We start from the raw sequence: 13,521 nt of genomic DNA on the forward strand, positions 1-13,521 counted from the left end.
TCATTCTTTACTTCAGAGTATTTGATATTATATGGATTAGGCTAACTTTGAATTGATTATGTAATTGGCATCATACATTTACCTGATTGTTAATAAATTGTTACACTTTAATTGATTCTGACTTGCTCTGGAATTATTCAGGTTACGAACAGGCATTATTTCAACAAATGGTTAAACAGAATAATTAAATGTGTAGTTAAACTATTAAATATATGACCAAATAGCATTCTAATCTAAATTCTAAATTATGATTAAATGGAGTCAGATAATGAGTAATTGGAATAAAATCCCTATTCCCAGCTGAAAAGATCAAGCGCGCCGCAACCTTCACCCACCAATTGTTAGCCTCCATTGGGACAATTTGGGCAATTTTGTTCCAAGAAAACATCCCCTACACCATTACACCACCACCATCGTGCACAGTGGTAACAAGGCATGATGGATCCATGTTCTCATTCTGTTCACGCCAAATGCTGACAGAAATGGTAACAAATGGTTATTTCAGTCAAAGTTGCTCTTCTATCAGCTTGAATCAGTCGGTCCATTCTCCTCTGACCTCTAGCATCAACAAAGCATTTTTGCCCACAGGACTGCCGCATAGTGCATGTTTTTCCCTTTTCGCACCATTCTTTGTAAACCCTGGATGGAAATGGTTGTGCGTGAAAATCCCAGTAACTGAGCAGATTGTGAAATACTCAGACCGGCCCGCCTGGCACCAACAACCATGCCACGCCCAAAATGGCTTAAATCACCTTTCTTTCCCATTCTGACATTCGGTTTGGCGTTCAGGAGATTGTCTTGACCAGAACCACACCCCTAAATGCATTGAAGCAACTGACATGTGATTGGTTGATTAGATAATTGCATTCATGAGAAATTGAACAGGTGAGTGTATATCTTTTCTTCAAAATCTAACACTGCAATTACTTGGACTCTTGGCCTCACTTCTAATGTCAATGATAATCAAATATACAGGACACTTAAAAGAAAAATCGAACTGTTCAACAAAATGCATGCCACGATGATAATTATTGTAGTAATGGGAACAGTGATTCTTTGTTGTACAAAAAAAAAAACAATTTAAATAAATAAACATTAAAGTACACACACCAAATTTATTTACATTTATTTTAGGAAAATAGGTAAAATAGAGATTCCTATATGAAAATTTATTAGAGGAAGCTTAAAATAAAATAAAAAAAACAAATAAAGAATATTTAGAATATTTGCTTTTAGAATATTTTAAAGTGCCCTTTATTATGCTATTTTTTAAATATTCCTACTTTGTTTTGAAAGGCCTCCTACAATATGTTTTACATGTATCCAAGCAGGGCTTGGCATTAAAACCCACCCAAATTAATGCAGGTGGATTTCAGCAGTGTTGTGTAACACAGTCACTCCTACTAGCCAATTTGGCAGCTTGAAATAATAAACTAGAATTAAAGGTCTCATGTCATGGATTCTTTTGTTATTTTATAATGTGTCTTGGGGTGTACTTATATTGTTAGTTTGGTTTTTACATCAAAAAATGTCATAATTTAAAAATAAAAGGCATTTTTTCTATACTGATATTAGCCCTCTATCTGGAATGCTCTGTTACAAGGGGCGTGTCTGCTGTAAGTCTTCAGTGAAAACACCCACTGTTGTGATTGGCTGACATCTTTGCATTTGAAATAAGATTACGTGCAGAGGGGGCGTGGTTTAGTCAGGCGCGAGCATCAGCACTCACTGCCTGCCAGTCGAGAGAGAGAGAGATGGAGCTGGGGAAAGATTGCTAAGAAAGTGTTATTGTACCGAGTTTTTGAGAGCGCACGTTTATTTTGTTTGTATCTGAGAGCTCTGAATAAACACAATTGAACTTTGCAACGTTATTTCTCTCACAAAATGCTTTCACCACAGCTAACAGCAAACACGACATCCATCTGAATACAGTAAGAGCTTCTGTTAACAGCATCATTCAAATGGCAGTTTGGACAAGTGTGCACTGCAGATAAACGTGTGATTGACAGATCCGAACATTATAAAGAGTGTTCTTTGATTGCTCTTTGTAGTTTAATAATTAAAATTATTAACAGATTTGTTTCATACTGCTAACAGAAAAAACGGCAAGTTGATCGTTTTAGTCGCTGGCTTAATTCACTGATGCATCAAGACGTCCAGCAGCAGGACTGAAATATTAAATGATTTAAAAAGAAAGTCTGTGTGAACTTGAATGATGGGCTACAGATCAGAACTCACTGATCCCAGATCAGGCATTAATGAACACTGTTACTCACTGTTTGTGGCGGTGCTGTCGAATCCATATAGTAAAGCCTGTACTAACATCGCGACTGATAAACTGAATCTATTCTCTACTAATTCTCTGGCCGGGCAAAGAAGAGGAAGGGGAGGAAACATTTCCTGGTATGACGTCATAACAGCAGAATTCAAGATCAGCTCATGTGGGCTCTCATTTTCTCAAAGGCAGAGAAAGACAGCAAGAACTCGGTTTATACTCGGTTAAATGCAATGCAGTGGTCAAAATACTGATTTGTCGATACATATTGATACTGAAACGCTTCCAATACTAATTTTCCGCAGAACATGCACACGATACCTAGTCTCACGCATCCAGACCTTCAGACCGACCAATCACAGTTAGTTTTGTTCCAGGTCATGTTTAGAGGCGTCAAAATGTAAAGTTGATGTCCCTACAATAACAGACCAGCGTGCATCTACAAATTATTCATTCATGAGCGTTTTTTACGTTTACTGCTCAATTGAGCCGCGAACTTCACATACTTTTGAAAATCCAGCGTTTAGTTGATCCTGGTAAGCGCTCATTGTCAGTTGTAAACACAATGACTTTCTTGTTCCACAAGGGAGTTTAGAGTCACAGCATTTGTTTTCAGGTGGACCGTTAAATACCGTCTTGCGGACATCCTGTCTAATTCAAACCAATCAGATGACAACTTCAATTTGTGTAAGAGTTGTGTGTGTTACTGACCTTGTCTCTTGCCCATTGTATGGTGTGTTCAATGACAGCAGGAAAAGACTTTAGAGTGCAAAACGGAATCTCCTCCTCTGGAGGGTCTCTCTAAAAAATGCAATCACAATTGAGAAAAAAACATGGGCAATGGATACATAAACTGGATCACAGCCTATATAAACACATATGCAAACTCACATGGCTGTTGTACGACTCTGTGAGGTTTGGGATGATGATTTCAGTGTGCCCTTTCGTTCCCATGGTACCCGAGTCTAACAGAGCTTTCTGATTAGATACACTCCGACTGCAAGTTCACAAAATAACCATTAAAGAATGTGCAATGTAGCACACATTATAAACAGGAAAAAATATTTCTGCTGTTAATCATGGATTACCTATCCACATATCTCCGAGCCTCCACATTGTCCAGTGCGGTGACCACCACGTTGAGGTGGGAGAAGAAAGCATCACTATAAATGTCTTCTGTAGCAGGATACACTTTATTCAGATGAGCATCTATTTGCAGCTCTGGGTTTATTTCTAATGTAGCTGATGCTGCTGTAGTGCTCTTTGGCTTCTACATCGAGAGAGGGATAGGGACAAAAAAATTAGACAAGTAATTCATGAATAAAGAGTGAAACTATCAAAATAACAAGATACCTGTATATGTTGTGGTCTGAAGAGAAACTGTCGGTTGAGGTTGGATTTCTCAATCAAATCTGGATCAGTAACGCAAATCTAGGAATGAAAAAAACATTCTAAGAATTGTACCAACTTTGTATTACTCATGAAAAATGAGTTCTGTCAGATGTACATCCCCACCTCTCCTGAGCATCTGTTCAATCCCACACCCAAAAGTGCAAAATTCTTCAGCATCTCACAGCCAATCGCACCACAGCCCACCATAAAGACTCGAAAATGGTGCAGTTTCAAACACAGTGACTCGCCGATACACGCCCTCAACGCATCGTACCGATCACCCCTACAAGAACATGTCAAAAACAACTTTTAGTGATCCTCAAACATTTCGACTCCAAGGTCCTCATTAGCCAAGCTTCCACTGTCAGGCCAAAAGCAGGCATGTTAGTACGTGCCAGTCGTGTTTCCACTGTCACTTCGGGGCTTAATCGGCCCCGTCGGGGTTTCCTTGGGATTAAAGGAAGTGTATGTAAGATTGTGGCCAAAACTGGTACTGCAATCACTTTCAAATTACTGTAGAGCGGTGCATCCCCTCTCCCCCTCCCCCTGACTCGAGGTTGCCAGATAGGCTGCAGGGTCCAGCAGGAGCGTTTGTAGCTGCAGCTGTGGTAACTAGAGCAGAGCTGGCAACCCGGATGCCAAAAGGGTGGAGGGCGGAGCTTCAGGGCCAAAACATGTCAACATCAACATCGGTTGAGGGCTGCAACAACAACTTTTAAATGACAATATCCTGGCCCGACTACTGTTGGTTGTCAGTGATATAAGTATTTGAAAATAACATGATTTCTTAAAGGAATAGTTCACTTTAAAATGAAAATTCTGTCATCCTTTATTCACAATGTCAGTAACCAAACAGTTAACTGGAGCCATTGACATCCATAGTAGGAAAAAAAAATACTATGAAAGTCAACGGCTCCAGTTAACTGTTATGTTACTGACATTCTTCAAAATATCTTCCCTTGTGTTCAGCTGAAGAAAGAAATTCATACAGGTTTGAAACAGCTTGAGGGTGAGTAAAGGATGACAGAATTTACATTTTAAAGTGAACTATCCCTTTAATGTCTAGTGACATATCAGGGCCATTTTATGATTCATTGAAATACATTTCTTACATACAGGTCCTTTAAAGTCTTTAAAATAATTTCAGCTTAAAACTCACTTTCAGACAGCAGCGAGTGTCAGAAATAACTTCTGTTTATAATCGACGTGGATTCTGATCACTGTATAAGGCAGAAATAATGATACAAAAGACTAAATTTGCGCTAACCATTACCATAGTAAACATGGTAAATACAACTGCTTGAAGTAATCAGACAAGTCATATAGGCTATCTAATTCATGAATTTATTTCATCTGTCAGTAGGTCTCGTCTCTTTATACCAGACTTGCATGCAAACCCTACTATGTCATAAAATAAAGTAAGTCCAGTTTTCGGGAGCTTCCTCTCTTTTTCTGACTGAAAATATAACTATTGGGACTGTCTCTGGAGAGTGATAAAGCTCCTCAGGTTGTATTTTTGCTGGTAAATGCGTATAAATGATTGTTCATTCTAAATGTGATGTAATTAGGCACTGTCCTGGGACTACAAATAGCTAAACAGAAACGGACGTGTCATCTTTCTTTAGTGAAATAACGGTAAATACCACTTTATTTCTGTGTGACTCAGCACAAATTAATTCATTCATGATCAATATATCACTTATTGTTGTAAAACTGTGGTAAAACCTTGATGCTTGGGTTTTGAATCTTTAAGTAAACAACAAAAATGCCAACAAACGGCCGTTTTTATTATGTTGGTTTGGCAATCTCCGTAGTTTCCAGGGATTTCTCTATGATTAGTTTTCTGATCAAATTTCCATTTGTCGGTGAAATGATGAGTATGTGTTCCACAGAAGCGTGTTACGGGCGGGTTTTACCAGTGTGGGTTTTGGGCTACAGGTCCGAGGATATTAGCCCAGCACGGCCTGTTGAAAGCCCTGGCTCGCACTGGCCTGACAGTGGATATGCGGGTATTGTCCACAACAATATTTAAAGGCCTCATGATTTTTCAGCTTTTCGAGATTTACTTGACAAAGGTTAAGGATACGTTATTTAAAAATATTGTTTACTCTATTTCTACCTGAAAAATATATAAATACAAAAAATTTTTTTGCATATTGTGATAAAGTTCATTATTAAAAAATGTAACTTTCATATATTTTAGATTCATTGCACTCCCAACTGAAATATTTCAGGTCTTTTATTGTTTTAATACTGATGATTTTGGCATACAGATCATGAAAACCCAAAATTCCTATCTCAAAAAATTTGCCTATCATTAAAAGGTTCTCTAAACAAGCTATTAACCTAATCAGCTGAATCAACTAATTAACTCTAAACACCTGCAAAAGATTCCTGAGGCTTTTAAAAACTCCCAGCCTGGTTCATTACTCAAAACCGCAATCATGGGTAAGACTGCTGACCCGACCCTGTCCAGAAGGCCATCATTGACACCCTTAAGCGAGAGGGTAAGTAACAGAAAGAAATTTCTGAACGAACAGGCTTTTCCCAGAGTGCTGTATCAAAGCACCTCAGTGGGAAGTCTGTGGGAAGGAAAAAGTGTGGCAAAAAACGCTGCACAACGAGAAGAGGTGACCGGACCCTGAGGAAGATTGTAGAGAAGGATCGATTCCAGACCTTGGGGGACCTGCGGAAGCAGTGGACTGAGTCTGGAGTAGAAACATCCAGAGCCACCGTGCACAGGCGTGTGCAGGAAATAGGCTACAGGTGCCGCATTCCCCAGGTCAAGCCACTTTTGGGCTACAGAGAAGCAGCGCTGGACTGTTGCTCAGTGGTCCAAAGCACTTTTTTCAGATGAAAGCAAATTTTGCATGTCATTTGGAAATCAAGGTGCCAGAGTCTGGAGGAAGACTGGGGAGAAGGAAATGCCAAAATGCCTGAAGTCCAGTGTCAAGTACCCACAGTCAGTGATGGTCTGGGGTGCCATGTCAGCTGCTGGTGTTGGTCCACTGTGTTTTCTCAAGGGCAGGGTCAATGCAGCTAGCTATCAGGAGATTTTGGAGCACTTCATGCTTCCATCTGCTGAAAAGCTTTATGGAGATGAAGATTTGGTTTTTCAGCACGACCTGGCACCTGCTCACAGTGCCAAAACCACTGGTAAATGGTTTACTGACCATGGTATTACTGTGCTCAATTGGCCTGCCAACTCTCCTGACCTGAACCCCATAGAGAATCTGTGGGATATTGTGAAGAGAACGTTGAGAGACACAAGACCCAACACTCTGGATGAGCTTAAGGCCGCTATCGAAGCATCCTGGGCCTCCATAACACCTCAGCAGTGCCACAGGCTGATCGCCTCCATGCCACGCCGCATTGAAGCAGTCATTTCTGCAAAAGGATTCCCGACCAAGTATTAAGTGCATAACTGAACATAATTATTTGAAGGTTGACTTTTTTTGTATTAAAAACACTTTTCTTTTATTGGTGGGAGGAAATATGCTAATTTTTTGAGAATTTGGGGTATTCATGAGCTGTATGCCAAAATCATCAGTATTAAAACAATAAAAGACCTGAAATATTTCAGTTGGTGTGCAATGAATATAAAATATATGAAAGTTTAATTTTTATCATTACATTATGGGAAATAATAAACTTTATCACAATATGCTAATTGTTTGAGAATGACCTGTAAATATAAAAATGCCCATGGATGTAAAAGATTTTATTAATTAAAAATGTAGGTCTAGACATAACATAAAATAAAGCTACCTCATATTTCCTATGAGAGCCATGGATGTTCAATGACAAAAAAATAAAAGTTTCTGTCTTTTTGAGGCCTCTTGTAAGTTTGCTGAGGCCGCCTGGTTGAGAACCACATTTAAAAGAATGACCACAATGAGTAAATGATGACAGAATTAGCATTTTTGGGTGAACTATTCTTTTAAAGCAATTTATAAATTAAAATGAAATGTTTGTAGGTCAAAAAGAACAAAAGCATGTTAAGAAACATTCGTATTCTCAAAATGCTGTAGAAAAAAATGAACTAACAAAACAAGATAGTGGAGCTCAATATTTGGCGTCACGCTTACCTTGGGGCAAATTCCTCAGCAGGAAGAGATTGGAGGGGCTGAACCACCTCAAATGCATCGAGATAAAACTGTATACACATATAAAAAAAAGAATAAATACCATCTCTTCATATCAATGCGAATGTACACTACCATTCAAAAATTTTGAAAGAAAGGAATAATTCATCAAGGATGTATTAAACTGATCAAAATTGAAAGTAAAGAATTTATTTCAAATAAATTATTTTGACCTTTCTATTCATCAAAAATCTTAAGAAAATGTATTATCACTGTTTCCACTAAAATATTAAGCAGCATGATGGTTTTCAATATTGATAATAATAAATACCTTTCTTGAGAAACAAATCAGCATACTAGAGTTACTTTGTAGTTTTATATTGTAGTGTAGTTTATATTAGTTTTAAAAAATTAAAAAAATTAAAAAAAAAAAATTATAGTTTTTTCTGTATTTTTGTTCAAATAAATGCAGCCTTGGTGAGAAGAACTCAAACTTTTGAAAGACAAAAGAACATCTGATCTTTGACTTACCCATTGTTGAAGAGGGGAAAACTTTCCAGTGAGAGCCTTTAAAACCTCCTGACTAGCGATACCACCCACCGCTGCCGCTAGAGGAGAGAGACATCCCCTAGCGCAGCGCGACACACACCTCACCAGATCCTGGTTTATGCATATCTGACAACACACAATTTAAATTAAAAGACGAAAGTGTGAAGATGTGCAAAACAGGATGTGACTGAGTGCTTGTAAATAACTGACTTTGTTTTTAAGCGTTTTGCTGATCTCCTCTGTGAACTTCAGGAGCAGTTCAGCATCCTCCAAACAACTACACACAGAAGAGAAAAATAATCCATTACAACATTAATTATCCAAGTCAATCACAATAGAAAGACAAAAAGAGAGAAATTAAACAAGCAATTTCTCTTTCCACATTGAAGGAGAAACGACACAAAAGATTTGATGTTTAATGAGGGGGATGAGACTTACGCCTGTTTCACACCACAAGCGTGAGCAGCGCGTGAGCAGCACTTCAGCGTAACTAAACCTTTACTGCAGCTGCAGACGCGCGAGAGTATTCACACTGGAAGCGTTGGTGCAGCGTCACAGCAGCGGCTCCCACAATGATAGAGCCTATAGCTGTCTGAGTATTAAATACTAAACTAAAATAAATTATTATATTTTCTGGCTAGTTTACTTTACTTTTTATAATACTTTCACCCAAACTGAATAATTAAAACAAGTTTAAATGGGTAAATCTTAAACAGATGATTTTTATTCTTCGTTTTCTTTAATTACATACTCCAGTTATTGTTAAAACACACCACATGTGCTTTGTGTGTGCATTTTGAGCGCTTTTGTGATATTATATTTATTTTGTCCATCAAAAGTGTGCTTTCGCTTTACACCGTGACTGCAGCTGCAGACCGAGAGCCTTTACCTGTCTGAGTATTAAATACTAAACTAAACGAAAGTTTGTTATATTTTCTGGCTAGTTTACTTTATTTTTTATAATCATAACCATACTTTCACCCAAACTGAATAATCAAAACAAGTTTAAATTGCTAAAATCTTCCACAGATATTTTTTATTCTTCGTTTTCTTTTCTGACATACTCCAGTTATTGTTCAAATACACTACACGTGCTTCCTGTGTGCATTTTAGGCACTTTTTGTGTAAAATCATATTTATTTTGTCCTTTACAAGTGTGCTTTCACTTTAGTTGAGCGTCATTAGCGTCAGCAGCGCAGCAAAAATAGGCTCGCAGCCGAAACCCCCGCTTCACTGCTGCTCACGCGCCGCTCACACTTGCTGTGTGAAACAGCCGTTATTCAGCATAACGTTGAATAAATAGAAACTAGTGACGCAGCCATGACCCGTCGAGGTGTGGACTCCACTTGAAGGTGTGCTGTGGTATCTGGCAGATGTTAGCAGCAGATCCTTTAAGTCCTGTAAGCTGCAAGGTGGGACCTCCATGGATTGGACTAGTTTGTTCAGCACATCCTACAGATGCTCGATTAGATTGAGATCTGGGAAATTTGGAAGCCAAGTCAACACCTCAAACTCGTGCTCCTCAAACCATTACTGAACCATTTTCGCTTTGTGGCAGGGTGCTAATTCCTGCTGAAAGAGTCCACAGCTACCAGGGAAGGCCGTTTCCAAATATCTGCAACAATGCTTAGGAAAGGTGGTACGTGTCAAAGTAACCACATGGATGGCAGGACCCAAGGTTTCCCAGCAGAACATTGCCCAAAGCATCACACTGGCTCCGCAAGCTTGCACACGTGATACACGCACCCGGCCATCCACGTGATGTAAAAGAAAATATGATTCATCTCGTTTGATTCATTCTTCTTCCATTGCTCCGTGGTGCAGTTTTAATGCTCATGTGCCCACTATAGGTGCTATCGGTGATGGACAGGGGTATGTCAGAGTATGGGCACACTGACTGGTCTGCAGCTATGCAGCCCCATACATATTCTTGAGCAATTTGAGCCACAGTAGCTTGTCTGTTTGATCGGACCACACAGGCCAGCCTTCACTCCCCATCTGCATCAATGAGCCTTGGCCGCCCATGACCCTGTCACCTATTAACCACTGTTCCTTCCCTGGGCCACTTTTGATAGATACTGACCACTGCAGACCGGGAACACTCCACAAGAGTTTTGGAGATGCTCTATTCCAGTCGTCTAGCGATTTCGATTTGGCCCTCGTCAAACTCGCTCAAATCTTTACACTTGCCCATTTTTCTCATTTCAAGATCAAAGACCACAATAGAAGCAAGAACAAACTAAACACTAGTGAAATCATTTAGTCTCAGTTTTATTGAAGATGATAGTGTTTTTGAGCATCTAAGACTTATTTTTAGTTCCACTACGGCCGTTTGTGCGTTAGCTTGCTTTACTAATTTGTGGCAAGGCGTGTTGCAGTAGTGCCGTCATATCTGGCTACAACATGTCATATAGCCTAAATTTTTAAAACACGCTCTCACATGTTTATGTTTTAACAACCAGATGCATTTACACTTGTCCGGTTTTGTCTGAAATGCTTTCAGACCACCTTCTGAATTGGTTTGTTTGAGTGATCGGATTTAAATCCATCTCGATAGAATTTCAGAAGTTCATCCTGACTGGTCTGCAGTCTCATACGCATTCATGAGCAATTCGAGCTATGGTAGCTTGTCCGTTTGATGGGACCACAATATATGGAACAAAAATAAAATAGATTTCATTGGGCCCAGTATATTCAAAGTCAAAATGGATTTTCGGAAAAATGTTTTGTTCAGCAATTTTGGCCCTTCCAAAACAATTTTGCTTGTTGAAATTTTGTGCATCACTAATATAAATCAAACATTCTCGCTCAGAACACAGCATGAAAGAGGAAAACATTTATTTACCCAATGCTGGGGAGTCTAGCATGGTGTTCCAGGAAAGCATCCAAAGCTATCATGATAGTATGCAGCTGCAGAGGGACCTGATTGGATAGGGCACATTTATTAAAGCAAAAAGTGACTGATTCTCATGTCAATAAAAAAATGAACTCCATTCTCTCATTGTTTCCCTTTGCTTCTGACCTCAGGTTTACTGAAGTCTGGAGTAAGGAGCCGAGGATCAGATAACTGCTGCTCCATCGTCTCCTAAACAGACCATAAATAGACAAAACAGTTATTCATTATACTTTACCACTATTAAACAGACCAGAAGAGAACAGAAATTGGTCTAAACATACAAAGCTGAAGGTTTTGGGAATCTTGACTAGGCGGAAGATTCCTCCATGAGCATATGGCTGGAATGATGAGGTATCTCCAATTGCAAAACTGTAGGGAGACAGAACTAAACACACATAGACAAGCATGTTAAGTATATCAGTAGAGTACATCATTGAGCATGATGAAGGTAGAGTTTGGCTTCATACCTGTAACTTGGTGTGTGGAACCATTGAGTTCACACATGCCATTGATCTCTTTAAAACACACACTCTGCCCTGTCTGGAGGCCGTGTGTTCGGCTGTCCATACACGTCACAACACCAGGGCTCCCCTATCATTGGATGTCAAGCAGGACATTAATAAGCGACCCATATCACAGAACTGAGCATTTCGGTTTAAGTTCAGCATTCAGGCTAAGCATGTGTTCACACTTGGTAGACTTGATTAGATTACAATAATCTCTAGTGCAATGGACTACTTGCACAACTACTTCCATGTTTTTATAGGGTTTATTTCTATGGGGTTATCTCCATCCATTTATATAGCGCTGCATTTATATAGCGCTTTTAACAGACCCTATGGCCATCCAAACCGCTTTACATTTTTGCCTCACATTCACCCATTCACACAGACGGTGATGTCAGCCATGTAAGGCGCCATCCAGCTCGTCGGGAGCAGCTGGGGGTTAGGTGTCTTGCTCATGGACACCTCGACATTTGGTCAGGTGGAAACGGCGATCGAACCACCAACCTTTTGGTTTGTAGACAACCTACATGAACCACTGAGCCACTGCCGCCCACTAGAATTGATGATACCATGTATCTGAACAAGATGTCCAAGACCTCCAGCAAAAAAATAGGCCCACAACATTAAAGATCCAGTATATTTAACCGTGGGCATGGGGTACATATTCCTGTGTGCACCAAACAACCTGGGTGCTCTGTTTTAGTGCGTTTCATTTGAATAAACGTGAACACTGCCATCCAAACCAGTGTTCGATGAAAGACAACAATTCCCAGAATGTTTCGCTGTCCTACGAGACCACTCCCAAAGCCACCGCTACTAGATTACTGGATCATTTGCCCACTGCGTTTATTTTCATAAAATTAGTTCAGTTAGAGAACAGACACTTCAATTAAAAACTGAACATGTCTGTTCAATTTAATGAATGAGTTGCCGAGCGAGTGTCACAGCACATTTTGCATTTCTGTTGTAATTTCCGTTGATTTTGTTTGTTTTACACTGCAGATCGATCAAACCTGTCTTCATGTAGGCTATTAATTGTAATAGTGTTGTCAAAAATATCGATATTTCGATATGTAGCGATACTGGAATATCTGAAACGATACGATTCTCAGTTTTTACAGTATCGATACCAGCTGCGCTCTCCTCTCCCACCGAAAGCGAGTTGACACACACCGGCATATTCTCACTCAGCCCAGTTAACCTCTGAGCACGGCGAACGCGCGTTCTACTGGACTTTTTCCTCATGACAGTGTGTTAGTGTTAGTGTGTGATCGGTCTGAATTTCGCGCGGGATTGCACATAAATTAATTCTACACATCCCTGCAGATTTCGTGCTCACATCTGAAGCACACACACACATAGCCTACCGTAATAAAGCCGCCTCTGACATGATACAAGTGCAAACATTTGCTTCTTTTTTCCAGCTTATTATTGGTCAAATACACTCAAAGAATTAATTCAGTTTCTTATCTATATGTTAGACCGACCTGAAAAAATAAAGCAGTCTATTTAATTTGTATCTTCTATTCTATTGCATTTATTTGTGCTATTGTTTGTAATCTGTTTATTTGTTCTTATTTTATTACTGTTTACTCATCTTTTTAAATTCAATTTACCATTCGAAATCAAGCTTTCTTGTGCTGTATGTAAGCTATTGCAACACAATTACCCCATTGTAAAAAATACATTGAGATAGCAAAAATGTGTGAGATCATTTTAATAGTAATTGATCAATAATTTCTCAAATCAAAATGATGCCCAACCCTAAGGAACATGCTGGCCACATGAATTTTTTAGTAAAAAATAACAATGTATAAT

The 13,521-nt window shown here is 39.2% G+C and overlaps 1 protein-coding gene across 1 annotated transcript in view; it reads right to left on the minus strand.

Annotated features, from left to right (window-relative positions):
* The window catches only part of uba6 (ubiquitin like modifier activating enzyme 6), a 28,745-nt gene that overhangs the window by 8,275 nt on the left and 6,949 nt on the right, over nucleotides 1-13,521 (minus strand). Inside the window, exons 9-20 of the mRNA XM_067441794.1 lie at nucleotides 11,665-11,788; nucleotides 11,479-11,582; nucleotides 11,324-11,386; nucleotides 11,147-11,223; nucleotides 8,512-8,578; nucleotides 8,284-8,427; nucleotides 7,756-7,823; nucleotides 3,791-3,950; nucleotides 3,629-3,706; nucleotides 3,364-3,545; nucleotides 3,167-3,272; nucleotides 2,987-3,076 (exon numbers count right to left, since the gene is read on the minus strand). Of these exons, the coding sequence (XP_067297895.1) occupies nucleotides 2,987-3,076; nucleotides 3,167-3,272; nucleotides 3,364-3,545; nucleotides 3,629-3,706; nucleotides 3,791-3,950; nucleotides 7,756-7,823; nucleotides 8,284-8,427; nucleotides 8,512-8,578; nucleotides 11,147-11,223; nucleotides 11,324-11,386; nucleotides 11,479-11,582; nucleotides 11,665-11,788 (1,263 nt within the window). The remainder of the gene's footprint in view (nucleotides 1-2,986; nucleotides 3,077-3,166; nucleotides 3,273-3,363; nucleotides 3,546-3,628; nucleotides 3,707-3,790; nucleotides 3,951-7,755; nucleotides 7,824-8,283; nucleotides 8,428-8,511; nucleotides 8,579-11,146; nucleotides 11,224-11,323; nucleotides 11,387-11,478; nucleotides 11,583-11,664; nucleotides 11,789-13,521) is intronic.

The sequence above is a fragment of the Pseudorasbora parva genome, chromosome 4 (genome assembly GCF_024679245.1).
Source record: "Pseudorasbora parva isolate DD20220531a chromosome 4, ASM2467924v1, whole genome shotgun sequence".
Lineage (NCBI taxonomy): Eukaryota > Metazoa > Chordata > Actinopteri > Cypriniformes > Gobionidae > Pseudorasbora > Pseudorasbora parva.